Source organism: Schistocerca cancellata, chromosome 1, assembly GCF_023864275.1.
Source record: "Schistocerca cancellata isolate TAMUIC-IGC-003103 chromosome 1, iqSchCanc2.1, whole genome shotgun sequence".
In the NCBI taxonomy this organism is placed as follows: Eukaryota; Metazoa; Arthropoda; class Insecta; order Orthoptera; family Acrididae; genus Schistocerca; species Schistocerca cancellata.
In genome coordinates, this window is record NC_064626.1 from 532,234,858 (window position 1) to 532,253,757 (window position 18,900).

General features: G+C 40.1%; 1 protein-coding gene across 2 annotated transcripts in view; it reads right to left on the reverse strand.

The window, feature by feature from the left end:
• Positions 1–18,900, reverse strand: part of LOC126179348 (poly(ADP-ribose) glycohydrolase-like) — a 152,992-nt gene that overhangs the window by 122,531 nt on the left and 11,561 nt on the right. For both annotated transcript variants that reach the window (XM_049924602.1, XM_049924601.1), the window contains one exon: positions 7,200–7,301. In XM_049924602.1, coding sequence (XP_049780559.1) covers positions 7,200–7,301 — 102 coding nt within the window. The remainder of the gene's footprint in view (positions 1–7,199; positions 7,302–18,900) is intronic.

Here is an 18,900-nt window from a genome sequence, read left to right on the forward strand (position 1 = left end):
GGTCTGGCACACAGTTTTAATCTGCCAGGAAGTTTCATATCAGTGCACACACTGCTGCAGAGTGAAAATTTCATTCTGTATACATGCCCCAGTCTGTGGCTAAGCCATGTCTCCGCAATATTCTTTCTTCCAGAAGTGCTAGTTCTGCAAGGTTCGCAGGAGAGCTTCTGTGAAGTTTGGAGGGTAGAAGATGAGATACTGGCAGAAGTAAAGCTGTGGGGATAGGTTGTGAGTCGTGCTTGGGCAGCTCTGTCGGTAGAGCACATGCCCGTGAAAAACAAAGGGCCCGAGTTCGAGTCTCAGTCCAGCACACAGTCTTAATCTGCCATGAAGTTTTACACCAGCACGCACTCCGCTGCAGAGTGAAAATTTCATTCGGAAATACCATGTATGTTGAATCATTTAGAAAAATATGGCAATAGTGACATGACAGATTAAATTTTAAAACAATCTTCTCAAGAATTAATTTCACATTTTTATTTGATTAAATATGTACATATTTGAAGCCATGTTATAAAATTTTTGACTTGCTTATAAAAATATAAATCACAAGACTGAACTAAAGCTTTACATTTAGGAGGAAAAAAAAATTAACTGTACTTGTTGACAAATGATTATCATTTAAAAATTTCATGATATGTTTCTGGCTTGCTTTGTCTTCGCCAAGATTCAACAAGCAAGAGAAATTTTTTTCTCGCACTTATGGTCTTATGGAATTAATTAAACGATTTTTATATAAATTAGTTGTCAACTTCTCTGACTAAGAACGAATATCATTCTTGTATTTTTCGTGTGTTGCCTGGAAACAAGTGCCACATCAGTGCTCTTGGAACAGAACTGTGGCGGTGACATGGCTCTGTTGTTGTTCCCGTGTAGTGACTTGCAAAGACGGAAAGATTTGAGCAGTGATTAAGTACTTCATAAAGAAAGGGCTTCTCCATATTTAACTGTTGCCAAGTGGACAAATTATTTTAAATTTGGTTGGGAGAGCTTAGATGATGATCCACACAGTGGTCTGCCAAGATGTGTCACTATTCCAGAAATCACTGCAAAAGTGCACAAAATGGTCTTGGAGGACCGCCGATTGAAAGTGCGTGAAATTTCTCACGCTTGTCAGATGTCATCTGAAAGGATATGTCACATTTTAACTGAATAATTAGAAATGAAAAAAATTATCTTCAAGATGGGTGCCATGATTCTTGACACTGGATCAAAAACGCATGAGAATGGACATATCGAATTAGATTAGATTAGTACTTGTTCCATAGATCATGCATATGACACTTCATAATGATGTGGAACATGTCAGGTTAATAAAAGGTGTCTATACAAGATATTACATTAGACAACATATTACATGACACTTATTTTTTTTTGTTTTGGTTGGGGAAATTACCCACTTACTATATCCAAAAATTCATCTAATGAGTAGAAGGAGTTGCCATTAAGAAATTCTTCTAATTTCCTTTTAAATGCTATGTGGCTATCTGTCAGGCTTTTGATGCTATTAGGTAAGTGACCAAAGACTTTTGTGGCAGCATAATTTACCCCCTTCTGAGCCAAAGTTAGACTTAATCTTGAGTAGTGAAGATCATCCTTTCTCCTGGCGTTGTAGCCATATACACTGCTATTACTTTTGAATTCATTCGGATTGTTAATAACAAATTTCATAAGTGTGTATATATATATAAAGATGATGTGACTTACCAAACGAAAGTGCTGGCAGGTCGACAGACACACAAACGAACACAAACATACACACAAAATTCAAGCTTTCGCAACAAACTGTTGCCTCATCAGGAAAGAGGGAAGGAGAGGGAAAGACGAAAGGATGTGGGTTTTAAGGGAGAGGGCAAGGAGTCATTCCAGTCCCGGGAGCGGAAAGACTTACCTTTGGGGGGAAAAAGGACGGGTATACACTCGCACACACACACATATCCATCCACACATATACAGACACAAGCAGACATCTGCTTGTGTCTGTATATGTGTGGATGGATATGTGTGTGTGTGCGAGTGTATACCCGTCCTTTTTCCCCCCCAAAGGTAAGTCTTTCCGCTCCCGGGACTGGAATGACTCCTTGCCCTCTCCCTTAAAACCCACATCCTTTCGTCTTTCCCTCTCCTTCCCTCTTTCCTGATGAGGCAACAGTTTGTTGCGAAAGCTTGAATTTTGTGTGTATGTTTGTGTTCGTTTGTGTGTCTGTCGACCTGCCAGCACTTTCGTTTGGTAAGTCACATCATTTTTGTTTTTAGGTATATTTTTCCTTCGTGGAATGTTTCCTTCTATTATATATATATATAATGAAGCTACAGTGAAAATCTCTGGCTATTAAGTGTCTGCAGGATGATCTTGGATGAGCTCCAGCCAGCAATTATTCTGATTACATGCTTTTGTGCATTGAACACTCTTTTACTCAATGAGGAGTTACCCCAGAATATGATGCCACACGAAAGTAGAGAATGAAAATAGGGGTGGTAAGCTAATTTACTGAGATGTATATCACCAAAATTTGCAATGACCCTAATAGCATAAGTGGCTGAACTCAAACATTTCAGCAGATCTTCAGTGTGTTTTTCCAGCTCAACCCCTCATCATTGCATACACCTAGAAATTTTGAATATTCTACCTTAGCTACCGATTTCTGATCAAAGTCTATATTTATTAATCGTGTCATTCCATTTACTGTGTGGAGCTGTATGTACTGTGTTTTGTCAAAGTTTAATGGGAGTCCATTTGCAGAGAACCACTTAATGATTTTCTGAAAAACATCGTTTACAATTTCACCAGTTAATTCTTGTCTGTTGGGTCTGATAGCTATACTTGTATCATCGGCAAAAAGTACCAGCTTTGCATCTTCATGAATATAGAATGGCAAGTCATTAATATATATTAAAAACAGAAGAGGACCCAAGACCGAACCTTGCGGCGCCCCATTCTTGATTGTTCCCCATTTTGAGAAATCACCAGTTTTTTGCATATTAAACTGCTTATTTCATCTTTCTGCACTCTTCCAGTTAGGTATGATTTTAACCATTTGAGCGCTGTTGCATTCATACCATAGTACTTGAGCTCATCTAGAAGTATTCCATGATTTACACAATCAAAAGCCTTTGAGACATCACAAAAAATCCCAACGGGAGACTTCCAGTTACTCAGAGCATTTAATATTTCATTAGTGAAAGTATATATAGCATTTTCCATTGAAAAACCTTTCTGGAAACCAAACTGACATTTTGTTAAAACTTTATTTTTACAAAGGTAAGAAGCAACTCTACAATACATTACTTTTTCAAGAATTTGGGATAAGGCAGTCAGAAGAGATACTGGGCGGCAGTTGTTGACATCAGGCGTATCCCCTTTTTTATGCAGTGGTTTAACAATGTCATACTTCAGTCAATCTGGGAAAATACACTGCTTCAGAGAGCTATTACATATGTGGCTATGAATCCCACTTACCTCTTGGGAACAAGCTTTTATTATCCTGTTGGAAATGCCATCAATTCCATGTGAGCTTTTATTCTTAAGGGAGTTTATTATCTTCCTAATTTCAGAAGGAGAGGTGGGTGGAATTTCAATTGTATCAAATAGTGTGGGTAAGGCCTCTTCCATTAACTTCCTTGCTTCTTTTAATGAACATTTAGATCTTATTTTCTCTACAACATTTTAAAAATGATTATTCAAAATGTTTTCGACTTCCGGCTTGTTGTTTGGAACAATGTTTGGCCGGTTTTAGGAGAAACGAACAAGGTTTTGCACCGATCTGTGACCACAGATGAAACTTGGGTGCACTACTATACCACAGAGACAAAACAACAGTCAAACCAGTGGAAACATGCTGATTCTCTGCCACCAACGAAAGCAAAGACAGTTCCTTCAGCGGGAAAGGTCATGGCATCAGTGTTCTGGGATGCAAAGGGGATTCTGTTTGTAGATTATCTCCCTACTAGGCAAACAATTACTGGAGAATACTATGCTAACCTCCTGGACAAACTGTAACAAAAGATAAATGAAAAAAGAACACATTTAGCAAGGTCATCTTCCATCAACACAATGGTTCAAATGGCTCTGAGCACTATGGGACTTAACTGCTGAGGTCATCAGTCCCCTAGAACTTAGAACTACTTAAACCTAACTAACCGAAGGACATCACACACATCCATGCCCGAGGCAGGATTCGAACCTGCGACCGTAGCAGTCGCACGGTTCCAGACTGTAGCGCCTAGAACTGCTCAGCCACTCCGGCCGGCTGAACACAATGCGCACCTACACACATGTGCCATCGCCAAAGCAAAATTACATGAACTAAGTTGTTAATTTTCAGTTTTGGGAAGAGATGAAAGTCTAACAGAGCTATATCAAGCGCGATATAGGTCTGTCAGACTTCCATCTCTTCCCATCTCTTCCCAAAACTGAAAATTTTTCTTGGTGGACGAATATCCACTTCAAACGTGGAATTGATAGCTGGAGTTGACAACTATTTTGCAGGCCTAGAAGAAACTGATTTCTGAGATGGGATCAAGGCGCTGGAACATTATTGGACCACGTGCATTAATCTACAAGTTGACTACATCAAAAAATTTAAAAAAAGTTTGAGTGGTGTAAGCACTTTTTTTCTATTCTGTTCTGAGAACTTTTCAAACCACCCTCGTATACTGAATGTAGATGGTATTGATATACTGAAAAAAGGAAAAGAAAGTTTCACACTGCTTAATATTCTATAATGAATATGGAAAACAATACTTGAACACAATACCAGTTATATGTGAATTAATAACAAAAGTGGGATTAAAAATTGATATCAGATCACATGCCTACCAAAATTTTCTGCAGAACCCAAAATTTCCTGTGTTGTTTCCTTTTTCAGACACATATTTTGTTACTTTTCACTGGCACATTCAATGGTTATGTTTGAAGTTCTCAAACCATGAATACAAAGCTTTAAAATAAAAATTTTCAACCTGACTTAGAAAACCTAAGGTCCATATTTGCAAGTTTCTTGTCATCACTTGTCGATATCTGTCGACCTTCTATAAAGCAGCTGTACATCCACAAGCCAATAACTGTGTATTTCCCACGAGCAACTCCACCACTTTCAATGCCTTTTTACTCTTTTCGTCAAATCCTTCGTAGGTTTTATGTGGAAACACCTTTGTTTATGTAAAGTTTTCACTCCATTTTGGATGAGACTGAAATATTAACAACTTTTATTTCAGAATCACTTGAAATCCTATCCAGGCTTTTAACAATATTTCCCTCTGGCTCATAATCAGAATCCTCTTCGAAGGTGACTGATTTCATCAATGATAAACAAGTCTTCATCTGTTACAATTTTTTTTACCCATATTTTGTAACATACATTGATAAAGATTTTCCACCAGTCTTACCAATTCCTCAGTAATTGTGGAAGAAGATTCTTGTGCAAGAAGCTTCTTGTAATAAGCAACGGCATTTTTAGACACTAGTTTTGAATGTTTTTGTTAAGACTTTCTTCAACTTCCCCTACAACCAAGAGACCTGGCTGGTCAAAGGATTTCACGTCAGACACGATCATTATTCTTATTTACTGCATTAATAAATTATAATACTTTCACTGTTTAAACATTACACCATCCTGAAAGCTAGTGATAAAATGAGAATTTTGAAAAGAATCTGTTCTCTCAGAATTCACATTACCGTCACTGTTCCTTATCCTGTGTTCTGTTCATAATTATTATGTGAAAGAGAACCACAATCAGCACTTAACAAACACAAACTTAGGAATTCCAACTAAAGAACTAAAAGTATAAGTGATAAAATAATTTCAATATCATTTATATACAGACAACATATTTCACTTCACAATAAGACATTTCCAACTTTTGCACTGAAGTTTAATTTATTTTGGAAACCTGCTTTTTCATACAATTAGTAATTCAAAATGAATAGTTTATTATCAAGAACTACATAAGATATTTGTTAGTTAACATTTCAATTTGATAACAAATATTTAATTGAAATCAAAGTTTAAAAAAATCCACCCTGAATGAGAATTTTGCCAGAGACCTTGTTTTTACTAAACTACAATATCATGCAGTAAGCTACCAGTGGTATTATTAAACACTGCAATTACTTTGACTTAAATAATCTTTGAAAACTTCTTTTTTTTCAGTGTTTTTGAGAACTGCGTTGTACTGCTTTAGCAAACTGATGTCCAGGCCCTAATCTCTGAGTTCTAAAGTATGAAGAAAATCAAAGAAGGCCTTAAGGTTTCATTGCGAGATTGACTTGCCCGATCATGAAGACTGGTGGAAACATTCAGTTATTAATCTAGGTCTGGCAACCACTGCTCCCTACAATGGGTCTTTGATGTAATATAGAGAGTGCTGTAAATGATTAAGTTTGAGTTTCTGAGTACTGTACTTAAGACATTGGTTACAGAAATATTAAATTGGTTTCCTACAAAGCACACCCCTCCACCTCCCCAGTGCCAGCGATGGGTAGTCCACTTGCAAGGCATGCTAAGTGGTAGTATGTACCTAAGATAGCAAAATAATTGTAGCTGGATGGATAAAAAATCTACGCAACATGTGGTGGCAGAAGAACTCACATATAAAAGATATAACAGTTTGTATGCTTTTGGAGCCAGTGGCTCTTTCTCCCCAGGAGGATTGAAGGGGAAGGAAGAGGGGTGAAGGAAAAGGACTGGCGAAGTTTCAGAAAAGGGCTAGAGTTTGGAAAAGTTGCTCAGAACCATGGGGCAGGGGAGGCTTACCAGACAGGGTAGAAGGAAAGACTGATGCTAATGTAAAATAATAGTATTTATTTAGTGTATACTATACCTCCATGCAGGCCCTAGAGGCACAGTTTATATGGATTAAAAAGGTTAAAAAAAAGGCATCTAAAACACCATTAACAAAAGTTATCCTTGTCCATACGAGTTCACTATCAGATTCATTCTGGATCTTGCTGAGCCTAATCTCTCTGTTTGGTACTAAGAACATTCCACCTCATGGTAAGTTTAACTAGTGACATTCTGTCCACACATCTTTAGAACTAATGGCACTTTTTTAAAAAGTAAGAGTTGTTCTTAAATTTTAAATGAAGTATGAGACAGCAAAGAAAAGACTGAACAGATAGCAGAAAACAAGAAAGACTGAACAAATAATCTAAACATAGAGTATCAACCAACAAAAGTAACTTTAATCCTCATATTTACCTTCAGACAATGAAGTACTTAAATATTCCATTGAATCAGCAAACATATCTGGAGAACTGCTCCTCCTTCCAGATCGACAAAGGGATGAGGTCAGGTTGTCTTCTGAAAAAGGGCAGCACATCAAATGTAATTGTATCCTGAAATGTGTGCAATAAAAATGGGTACACAAACTTTTAAGTGAGGCACTGAACAGAGAGTGTCAAGTAATAGATACAATTAATACGTGATGAACACAATGTGAAATTACATTTTTTATTAACAGAATGAGGTTGAAACCGCAGTGAAACTTCTACTGTGCTAGCTAACCACTTGTAAACTGTAGGAGACAAAAATACTTCTACATGTGAGGTATAAGATCTACATCTGTATAGATTCCAATAAATGTCCCAGAATTTTATGTGATCTGTATCTTGCCAGTATCGTCTTCTCCAGTTTTCAAAAAGACTGCAGCTCAAACTCAGTCACACAACTAAGATTTCCATACTTGATAATCATTCTTAATACCTCCATTCTTAATGTGTTCAGTCTAACTTGCCTCTTGATCACTGTGACTGAAACCATATGACCCAGGCAAAAGGAGACAACACGTTCCACTAGGTTGACTCTAGTACTCATGCACTCCAAGAAGACACCCAGCACTGTAATAGATGGGAGTACCAGACTCAACAAGAGTCACAGGGCTGTGTGTGACTTTGAACCAACACTCACTTGATTCAGGTCACAATCAGCTTAGCCCAGTGTACCATGCAGTGTACACTAGCACTGCTATGCACTTTCTGGGTGTGTGTGAAAACACTACATTTATGGGTAAGTCCCAAGATTACTTGTAAACAGTACAAACTGAGTGCACAACAGTCACGGTCCCAGGTACCTATTTTGTTTACAGCCTTGACGACAAAAAGGACAAAAGGGTTCAATGAACCATCTTCAGGCTGTCTCTCTACCGTTCCACTTTCGAACGGCGTGCAGGAAAAACAAGCACTTAAATTTTTCGGTGCGAGCCCTGATTTATCTCATTTAATGGTGAAGATCATTTCTCCCTATGTAGGTGGGTACCAACAGAATGTTTTTGCAATCAGAGGAGAAAACTGGTGATTGAAATTTCTTGAGAAGATCCCATCGCAACAAAACAAAACTTTGTTTTAATGATTGCCACTTCAATTCAAGTATCATGTCTGTGGCACTATCTTCTGAGTTTCACGATAATACAAAACGGGCTACCCTTATTAGAACTTTTTCGATGTCATCCATCAGTCCCATCCAATGCGGATCCCACACCACACAGCAATACTACAGAACAGGGCGGACAAGTGTGGTGTAAGCAGTCTCTTTAGTAGGCCTGTCATACCTTCTAAGTGTTCTGCCAATGAATCACAGTCTTTGGTTTGCTCTACCCACAACATTACCTATGTGATCGTTCCAATTTAGTTATTTGTAATTGTAATCCCTAAGTATTTAGTTGAATTTACAGCCTTCAGATTTGTGTGACTTATCGCGTAATCAAAATTTAGCGGATTTGTTTTAGTACTCATGTGAATAACTTCACACTTTTCTATATTTAGGGTCAATTGCCATTTTTCACACCATACAGGTATCTTATCTAAATCATTTTGCAATTTGCTTTGGTCCTCTGATGACTTTACAAGACGGTAAATGACAGCATCATCTGCAAACAATCTAAGAGGGCTACTCAGATTATCTCATATGCCGTTAATATAGATCAGGAACAATAAAGGGCCTATATGACTTCCTTGGGGAATGCTGGATATTACTTTGTAATACTCGATGACTTTCTGTCTATTACTATGAATTGTGACCTTCTAACAGTAAATCACATATCCAGTCGCATAACTGAGGCGATATTCCATACGCATGCAGTTTGGTTAGAAGACACTTGTGAGGAACAGTGTCGGAAGCCATCTGGAAATCTAAAAATATGGAATCAATTGGACATCCTCTGTTGATAGCACTCATTATTTCATGAGTATAAAGAGCTAGTTGTGCTTCGCAAGAATGGTATTTTCTGAATACATGCCGACTGTGTGTCAATAAATTGTTTTTTTCCCCCCAAGGTAATTCATAATATTCCAACACAGTACATCTACATCTACATTTATACTCCTCAAGCCACCCAACGGTGTGTGACGGAGGGCACTTTACGTGCCACTGTCATTACCTCCCTTTCCTGTTCCAGTCGCGTATGGTTCGCGGGAAGAACGACTGTCTGAAGGCCTCTGTGCGCGCTCTAATCTCTCTAATTTTACATTCGTGATCTCCTCGGGAGGTATAAGTAGGGGGAAGCAATATATTCGATACCTCATCCAGAAACGCACCCTCTCGAAACCTGGCGAGCAAGCTACACCGCGATGCAGAGCGCCTCTCTTGCAGAGTCTGCCACTTGAGTTTGTTAAACATCTCGGTAACGCTATCACGGTTACCAAATAACCCTGTGACGAAACGCGCTGCTCTTCTTTGAATCTTCTCTATCTCCTCCGTCAACCCGATCTGGTACGGATCCCACACTGATGAGCAATACTCAAGTATAGGTCGAACAAGTGTTTTGTAAGCCACCGCCTTTGTTGATGGACTATATTTTCTAAGGACTCTTCCAATGAATCTCAACCTGGTACCCGCCTTACCAACAATTAATTTTATATGATCATTCCACTTCAAATCGTTCCGCACGCATACTCCCAGATATTTTACAGAAGTAACTGCTACCAGTGTTTGTTCCGCTATCATATAATCATACAATAAAGGATCCTTCTTTCTATGTATTCGCAATACATTACATTTGTCTATGTTAAGGGTCAGTTGCCACTCCCTGCACCAAGTGCCTATCCGCTGCATATCTTCCTGCATTTCGTTACAATTTTCTAATGCTGCAACTTCTCTGTATACTACAGCATCATCCGCGAAAAGCCGCATGGAACTTCCGACACAATCTACTAGGTCATTTATATATATTGTGAAAAGCAATGGTCCCATAACACTCCCCTGTGGCACACCAGAGGTTACTTTAACGTCTGTAGACGTCTCTCCGTTGATAACAACATGCTGTGTTCTGTTTGCTAAAAACTCTTCAATCCAGCCACACAGCTGGTCTGATATTCCGTAGGCTCTTACTTTGTTTATCAGGCGACAGTGCGGAACTGTATCGAACGCCTTCCGGAAGTCAAGAAAAATAGCATCTACCTGGGAGCCTGTATCTAATATTTTCTGGGTCTCATGAACAAATAAAGCGAGTTGGGTCTCACACGATCGCTGTTTCCGGAATCCATGTTGATTCCTACATAGTAGATTCCGAGTTTCCAAAAACGACATGATATTCGAGCAAAAAACATGTTCTAAAATTCTACAACAGATCGACGTCAGAGATATAGGTCTATAGTTTTGCGCATCTGCTCGACGACCCTTCTTGAAGACTGGGACTACCTGTGCTCTTTTCCAATCATTTGGAACCTTCCGTTCCTCTAGAGACTTGCGGTACACGGCTGTTAGAAGGGGGGCAAGTTCTTTCGCGTACTCTGTGTAGAATCGAATTGGTATCCCGTCAGGTCCAGTGGACTTTCCTCTGTTGAGTGATTCCAGTTGCTTTTCTATTCCTTGGACACTTATTTCGATGTCAGCCATTTTTTCGTTTGTGCGAGGATTTAGAGGAGGAACTGCAGTGCGGTCTTCCTCTGTGAAACAGCTTTGGAATAAGGTGTTTAGTATTTCAGCTTTACGCTTGTCATCCTCTGTTTCAATGCCATCATCATCCCAGAGTGTCTGGATATGCTGTTTCGAGCCACTTACTGATTTAACGTAAGACCAGAACTTCCTAGGATTTTCTGTCAAGTCAGTACATAGAATTTTACTTTCGAATTCACTGAACGCTTCACGCATAGCCCTCCTTACGCTAACTTTGACATCGTTTAGCTTCTGTTTGTCTGAGAGGTTTTGGCTGTGTTTAAACTTGCAGTGAAGCTGTCTTTGCTTTCGCAGTAGTTTCCTAACTTTGTTGTTGTACCACGGTGGGTTTTTCCCGTCCCGCACAGTTTCACTCGGCACGTACCTGTCTAAAACGCATTTTACGATTGCCTTGAACTTTTTCCATAAACACTCAACATTGTCAGTGTTGGAACAGAAATTTTCGTTTTGATCTGTTAGGTAGTCTGAAATCTGCCTTCTATTACTCTTGCTAAACAGATAAACCTTCCTCCCTTTTTTTATATTCCTATTAACTTCCATATTCAGGGATGCTGCAACGGCCTTATGATCACTGATTCCCTGTTCTGCACTTACAGAGTCGAAAAGTTCGGGTCTGTTTGTTACCAGTAGGTCCAAGATGTTATCTCCACGAGTCGGTTCTCTGTTTAATTGCTCGAGGTAATTTTCGGATAGTGCACTCAGTATAATGACACTCGATGCTCTGTCCCTACCACCCGTCCTAAACATCTGAGTGTCCCAGTCTATATCTGGTAAATTGAAATCTCCACCTAAGACTATAACATGCTGAGAAAATTTATGTGAAATGTATTCCAAATTTTCTCTCAGTTGTTCTGCCACTAATGCTGCTGAGTCGGGGGGTCGGTAAAAGGAGCCAATTATTAACCTAGCTCGGTTATTCAGTGTAACCTCCACCCATAATAATTCACAGGAACTATCCACTTCTACTTCACTACAGGATAAACTACTACTAACAGCGACGAACACTCCACCACCGATTGCATGTAATCTATCCTCTCTAAACACCGTCTGTACCTTTGTAAAAATTTCGGCAGAATTTATCTCTGGCTTCAGCCAGCTTTCTGTACCTATAATGATTTCAGCTTCAGTGCTTTCTATCAGTGCTTGAAGTTCCGGTACTTTACCAATGCAGCTTCGACAGTTTACAATTACAATACCGATTGCTGCTTGGTCCCCGCATGTTCTGACTTTGCCCCGCACCCGTTGAGGCTGTTGCCCTTTCTGTACTTGCCCGAGGCCATCTAACCTAAAAAACCGCCCAGCCCACGCCACACAACCTCTGCTACCCGTGTAGCCGCTTGTTGCATATAGTGGACTCCTGACCTATCCAGCGGAACCCGAAACCCCACCACCCTATGGCGCAAGTCGAGGAATCTGCAGCCCACACGGTCGCAGAACCGTCTCAGCCTCTGATTCAGACCCTCCACTCGACTCTGTACCAAAGGTCCGCAGTCAGTCCTGTCGACGATGCTGCAGATGGTGAGCTCTGCTTTCATCCCGCTAGCGAGACTGGCAGTCTTCACCAAATCAGATAGCCACCGGAAGCCAGAGAGGATTTCCTCCGATCCATAGCGACACACATCATTGGTGCCGACATGAGCGACCACCTGCAGATGGGTGCACCCTGTACCCTTCATGGCATCCGGAAGGACCCCCTCCACATCCGGAATGACTCCCCCCGGTATGCACACGGAGTGCACTTTGGTCTTCTTCCCCTCCCTTGCTGCCATATCCCTAAGGGGCCCCATTACGCGCCTGACGTTGGAGCTCCCAACTACCAGTAAGCCCACCCTCTGCGACCGCCCGGATCTTGCAGACTGAGGGGCAACCTCTGGAACAGGACAAGCAGCCATGTCAGGCCGAAGATCAGTATCAGCCTGAGACAGAGCCTGAAACCGGTTCGTCAGACAAACTGGAGAGGCCTTCCGTTCAGCCCTCCGGAATGTCTTTCGCCCCCTGCCACACCTTGAGACGACCTCCCACTCTACCACAGGTGAGGGATCAGCCTCAATGCGGGCAGTATCCCGGGCAACCACAGTTGTAGCCCGATCAGGGGATGCGTGGGACGAGCTGGCCGTCCCCGACAAACCCCCATCCGGACCCTCACAGTGATGCCCATTGGCAACAGCCTCAAGCTGTGTGACCGAAGCCAACACTGGCTGAAGCTGGGAGCGAAAGGATGCCAACTCAGCCTGCATCCGAACACAGCAGTTGCAGTCACTATCCATGCTAAAAACTGTTGTGCAATGAACGTCTGAACTAATCTACAGAGAGCGCAAACAAATCGACACAAAATTTAAACGGTTATTAAAATACGAGATTGCCTAGTAAATGCAGTAATGCTGCCACTTGTGCACTGCTGACGCACTGCTCGGCGGCGGAAGGATACTACGCGATTTTACATTATTCAGGTACTAAAACACGATGCTACAACTCTCAAATACTATAATACGCCCGAAATTTATGAATTAAACAATGCAAGTACCAAAAACACGCAAAGAAATTAAGAATTAAACTATGTAACAAATGAGTGAGCTAGGAGTATACGACTTGCTGCTGCAGCTGCTTATCCAACGGCGGCAGGGAGCACACTGACTGCGACCAACCGACACTGGCCGTTCAAAACAAAAACAGAAGACAGACGACTACGCGAATTTACACTATTCAGGTACTAAAACACGATGCTACAACTCTCAAATACTATAATATGCCCGAAATTTATGAATTAAACAATGCAAGTACCAAAAACACGCAAAGAAATTAAGAATTAAACTATGTAACAAATGAGTGAGCTAGCAGTATACGACTTGCTGCTGCAGCTGCTTATCCAACGGCGGCAGGGAGCACATGTTCCAAAATCCTACTGCAAATCGACATTAGTGATATGGGCCTGCAATTCAGTCGATTACTCCTATCTCCCTTTTTGGGTATTGGCGTGACTTGAACAATTTTCCAGTCATTAGGTAAGGATCTTTCTTTGGGTGAGTGGTTGTATATAATTGCTAAATATGGAGCTATTGTATCAGCATAATCTGAAAGGAACCTGACTGGTATACAATCTGGACTGGGGGGGGGGGGGGGGGGGGGGGGGTTGGGTTGTTTGGGGAAGGAGACCAGACAGTGAGGTCATCGGTCTCATTGGATTAGGGAAGGAAGTCAGCCGTGCCCTTTCAAAGGAACCATCCTGGCATTTGCCTGGAGCGATTTAGGAAAATCACGGAAAACCTAAATCAGGATGGCCGAACGCGGGATTGAACCGTCGTCCTCCCGAATGAATCTGGACTGGAGGCCTTGCCTTTATTAAGTGATTTCAGCTGCTTTGCTACACAGGATATATACTTCTATGTTTCTCATCTTCGCAGTTGTTCTTGATTGGAATTCAGGAATATTTACTTCATCTTCTTTGATGAAGGATTTTTAGAAAACCATGTTTAATAACTTTGCTTTAGTGGCATTGTCATCAGTGACTTCATCATTGTTATCACACAGTGAAGGTATTCCCATTGTGTCTTGCCACTGGTGTGCTTTATGTACGACTAGAATTTCTTTGGGTTTTCTGCCAGATTCCGAGACAGAGTTTCGTTGTGGAAATTATTAAAAGCATCTCACATTGAAGTACATGCTACGTTTTGACCTTCCGTAAAACTTTGAAAATCTTGGGGATTTTGCATTCTTTTAAATTAGGCGTGCTTTTTCCATTGCTTCTGCAACAGTGATCTGACCCGTTTTGTGTACTATGGGGGATCAGTACCATCACTTCTTAATTTGTGTGGTCTATGTCGCTCAACTGCTGTCTATACTATCTTTTTGAAATCATTCCACATCTTTTCTATGCTTATATGATCAGATCGGAAGGAGTGAAGAATGTCTCTCAAAAAGCCGTTAAAAGCATTTTTATCAGCTTTTTTAAATAGATGTACTTTGTGTTTCTTTTTGATGGTTGGGGTGTTATGGCATTCAGCATTGCAGCAACTGCCTTGTGGTCGCCAATCCCTGTACTCATCATGATACTTCCTATTTGTCCAGGATTATTTGTTGCTAAGAGGTCAAGTATGCTTTTGCAACAATTTACCCTTCGAGTGGGCTCATGAACTAATTGTTCTAAATAATGTTTTGAGAAAGCATTCAGCACAATTTTGGATGACGTTTTAAGCCTGCCGCTGGCTTTAAATGTATAATTTTTCCAGCATATCGAGGGTAGATTGAAGTCGCCACTGACTATAATTGTATGAGTGGGGTACCTATTTGGAATGAGGCTCAAGTTTTCTTTAAACTGTTCAGCAACTATATCTTCTGAGCCGGAAAATCGGAGGTGATAATATTTTTCTGTTTGACATCAAAGCAACCATAAATTTAGTAGCAATTTTATATAACATATTTACACAATAACAACTTATAGAGTAATCACAAATAACTGCTGCAGTTCAGGAGAATTAGTAAGAAAAACTTCTGCATGGAATATGATTCAGAATAATGCTGTAGTCACAAAATGGTTGAAAATTTGTCACAAATGATTTTCCCCAGATTTGACCGCATACAGCATGATAATGGTGAATGACCAAACCTCAAAATTTTAACATTAATGATGGCTGTGGATACTAAGCCAGTTCGTTATCTACTTTAGACTGCTTGGCACTCAAAATATGTGTTCAACAAAAGAAGTGAAAGAAAAGGAGAAAGTAGATCCTCAGAGACGTGCATTATCATTTGTTAATTGGCAATAAGTAATCAAAGTATGCACTCCAATCTGTATCTAATATTCTTTTGACCTTAGTTTTCCAGTATTTACTCACAAGCACCCAAGACATATGCCATGAGCAATTTGCAAAACTGACAAAACATACCCAAACAAATCACAGATTACACTTGTAAACTGGTCAAAGTGAAAAACGTTCCTGTCACGCTCAATAAATGACGGTCAATGTGAAAAATGTTCCTGTCATGCTCAACAAATGATTTTAAGTTCAAACAGAGCCCAGGGTAAAGAAATTGCAAGAGAAAGACTCTACAAAAAAGAAACTGGAGGCTAAAAATATTACGTATAAATTACACTGAGAGTCTATAATCCATGCAGGGTAGCTTGAGATCTATTGAAAGAACAAAGAACACAGTCTCACAGCTACAGTAAATTTTTTGCTGTACTGGAAAATTTTCAGAGTATATTTTCAGAGTAGTGGATAATTGTAAATGAGATTTGAAATTTGAAAACCCAGCAAGTATTGCGATGCAAAACAGCTATTGTACCATGAGTGAGTGGAAGAAAATGCAAGTTAATGAGGTGACAGGCAATGCAGAAGCTTCAGGGTCCTGATGCATAAGATATTTCAAGTGATGTCCTGAGTAATATTACTTTTTGAAATTTCAGAACCACTAACCACAGCAATAAACAAATGCTTTTTGTTTAGTGTTTACCCAAATTTCTTAAGCTGAAATAGACCCTGTCTACATAAAAGGTAATCTAACTGAAGTGTATCAACAGTTCAGTATCAATAACTCAGACACTCACAAAAGTAATGAAATTTGTAACAAAAAATCAGTTTTTCAGCCACTTTGAAGATAGCAATCTGTTTATCCAAAGCTGACAGTTTATTGCATTTGCCATGGAACATATTTGCAACAACTGCTTTGATGTGATACATATCCGTAGATTTACAAATAAAATAGGTACACTTTCTCTGTACTAATATGGGTGATTGTTGTAATAGTCACCTTCAGTCTGCTCCAATACAGCTCTCCATTCTATCCTGTGCAAGCCTCTTCATCTCTGCACAACTACTGTAACCTACTTCCATTCAAACCTGTTTACTGTATTCAAACCTTGGTCTCCACATAATTTTTAAAATCTCCCCCCCCCCCTCCACCACTCCCAAACTTTCCTATGTTACCAAACTGACAATTCCTTGAAGCCTAAGGATGTTCACTGTCAAAAAATCTCTTTTTACAGCTGAGAGGTGCAACAGATTTCATTTTTTCCTCAATTTGATCCAATATCTTCTCATTAGTTATTCGATCTGCCCCTCTAAACTTCAGCATTTTTCATGTAGGATCACATTTGTTTGGTTGGTTGCAGTATAAAGGACTAAACAGAGAGGTTACCTGACCCTCGATCAAGATGGTTCATCTAAAAATTTTGTCGAATCATCACAGTAAGTAGGAGTGGAAGACCTTGAAAGCAACATTCATGCCAGAACTGAGAAATAATTTAAAGGGAAATAAAAGTATGTGGGTCAGGCCATTATGTACACAAAGGGTCACCCAGGATTCACCAAAAGTGAGAGAAACCCCACCAGCTAAGGGCAAAGACAGTTACAGAGTAAAGAATGCCTTATAGCCAGGAGATCCATAATAATAGAAGTTTGAAGGCTACAAACATAATGTACATCAGTTGTACTGACAATGATAAAATAAGATGAGAAAAATAATCAGGTCAGTGGGGGCCAGGTGCAAGTTCCCTGGCATTCTGCATGTGAAAGAGGCTATCCTTCCCACAGCTGACCAACCTCTGATCTGATACAGTCACATGTTAAAAGAGGGGAACAGCACCCACTGTTCGTTGGAGTGTTAACACTAAAATGGGAACTATGATGCGTGACAACTAAGGGTCTAACTACATCTGAAAGCAATTAAAACAGGGTTGGGAGGAGGGAGGGAGGGGGGGGCAACCAAGGCAACTGGCAGAGGAGGTAGGGCTGATGATACTCCAGACACAGAGAGAGAGCATGCGGCAGGAGATGCCTCAACTCCATCACCCTGCCCCAAGAGTCATTGAAAAAATTATATCTGAGCACCACATTTCAAAAGCTTCTATTCTCTTTTCTGTTTGAACTATTTATTGTCTATGTTTCAGTTCCATACAACGCTATACTCTACCAGGGTTGCCACAAGTTTCCCCAAGCGAAATTCCGATATTTCCCTGATTTCCAGAGAAGTTTTAACATTTCTCCCAGACAAATTTTGATATCTCATGGGTCAGTAAAGACATAAGTTGACAAAAAATGTAAGAACTTCTGTATTTCTGAATGTGTGAGCAATCTTAAGTACTAACATCAACATCTTTTGTAATGAACTGTTTTTAGATGGAGAAAGCAAGCCAAATGGTATGTGTGTTTCATTAAGATTACTGATGATATTTTAACTAAAAAAAAATAAAAGACATTTGGTGACAAAAATTGACATTTCCTTGCAGTTGCAAGACAGTTTTAAAATACCTTCACTGATTTCAGAAATAACCTCAGAAAAAAGTAGGCCTCTTGGAATAAGCATGTAAGGCAGGGAATAGTTGTGTAAATCAACACTATAGGTGACTGCCAATAAAATGTTCGTTCTGCTATGTTCTTCATTGTCAGTTAATACCCAGTGTGTTATGTCTATTATTTTATAGGTATTGTGTGTCCACCTGCTTAGCTGAGTGGTAATGTGTTTGCCTACCATGCAGGGGGCCTGGCTTCAATTCGTAACCAGGTTGGAGATTTTCTCCGCTCGTGGACAGGATGTTGTGTTGTCCTCATCATCATTTCTTCATCACTGACATACAAGTCGCCCAATGTGGTGACACTTGAACAAAGACTTGCAATCTGGCAGCCGAACTTACCCAGAAGGGGACTCCTGGCCATCAGTGCCACAAGATCATTTCACTTTTCAGGTTTGTGTGATTTTTCTTTTGAGAAATATATGAGTACATAGCATACAAAAAGCAAGCAACTGCCACAATTTACTTCTTCCTATCATCCATACTTTCTAATACATGAACTACTTTCAAAGTGCCAAAATGTACTAGGAAAAAAAAGGCTATAAAACACTGCACTGTGCAATGTACTTGTAGTGAGACAATCGCAATTCCTGAAATCCATCGCTTTTGGCCTCTCACCTGCCGAGGAGCACCACAGTCCTGGGTCCATGGATAAACCACAAAAATCTGCCACATTATGCCACACACAAGCAGATGTGGCCTGCGGGAAAGTCAGCGAGT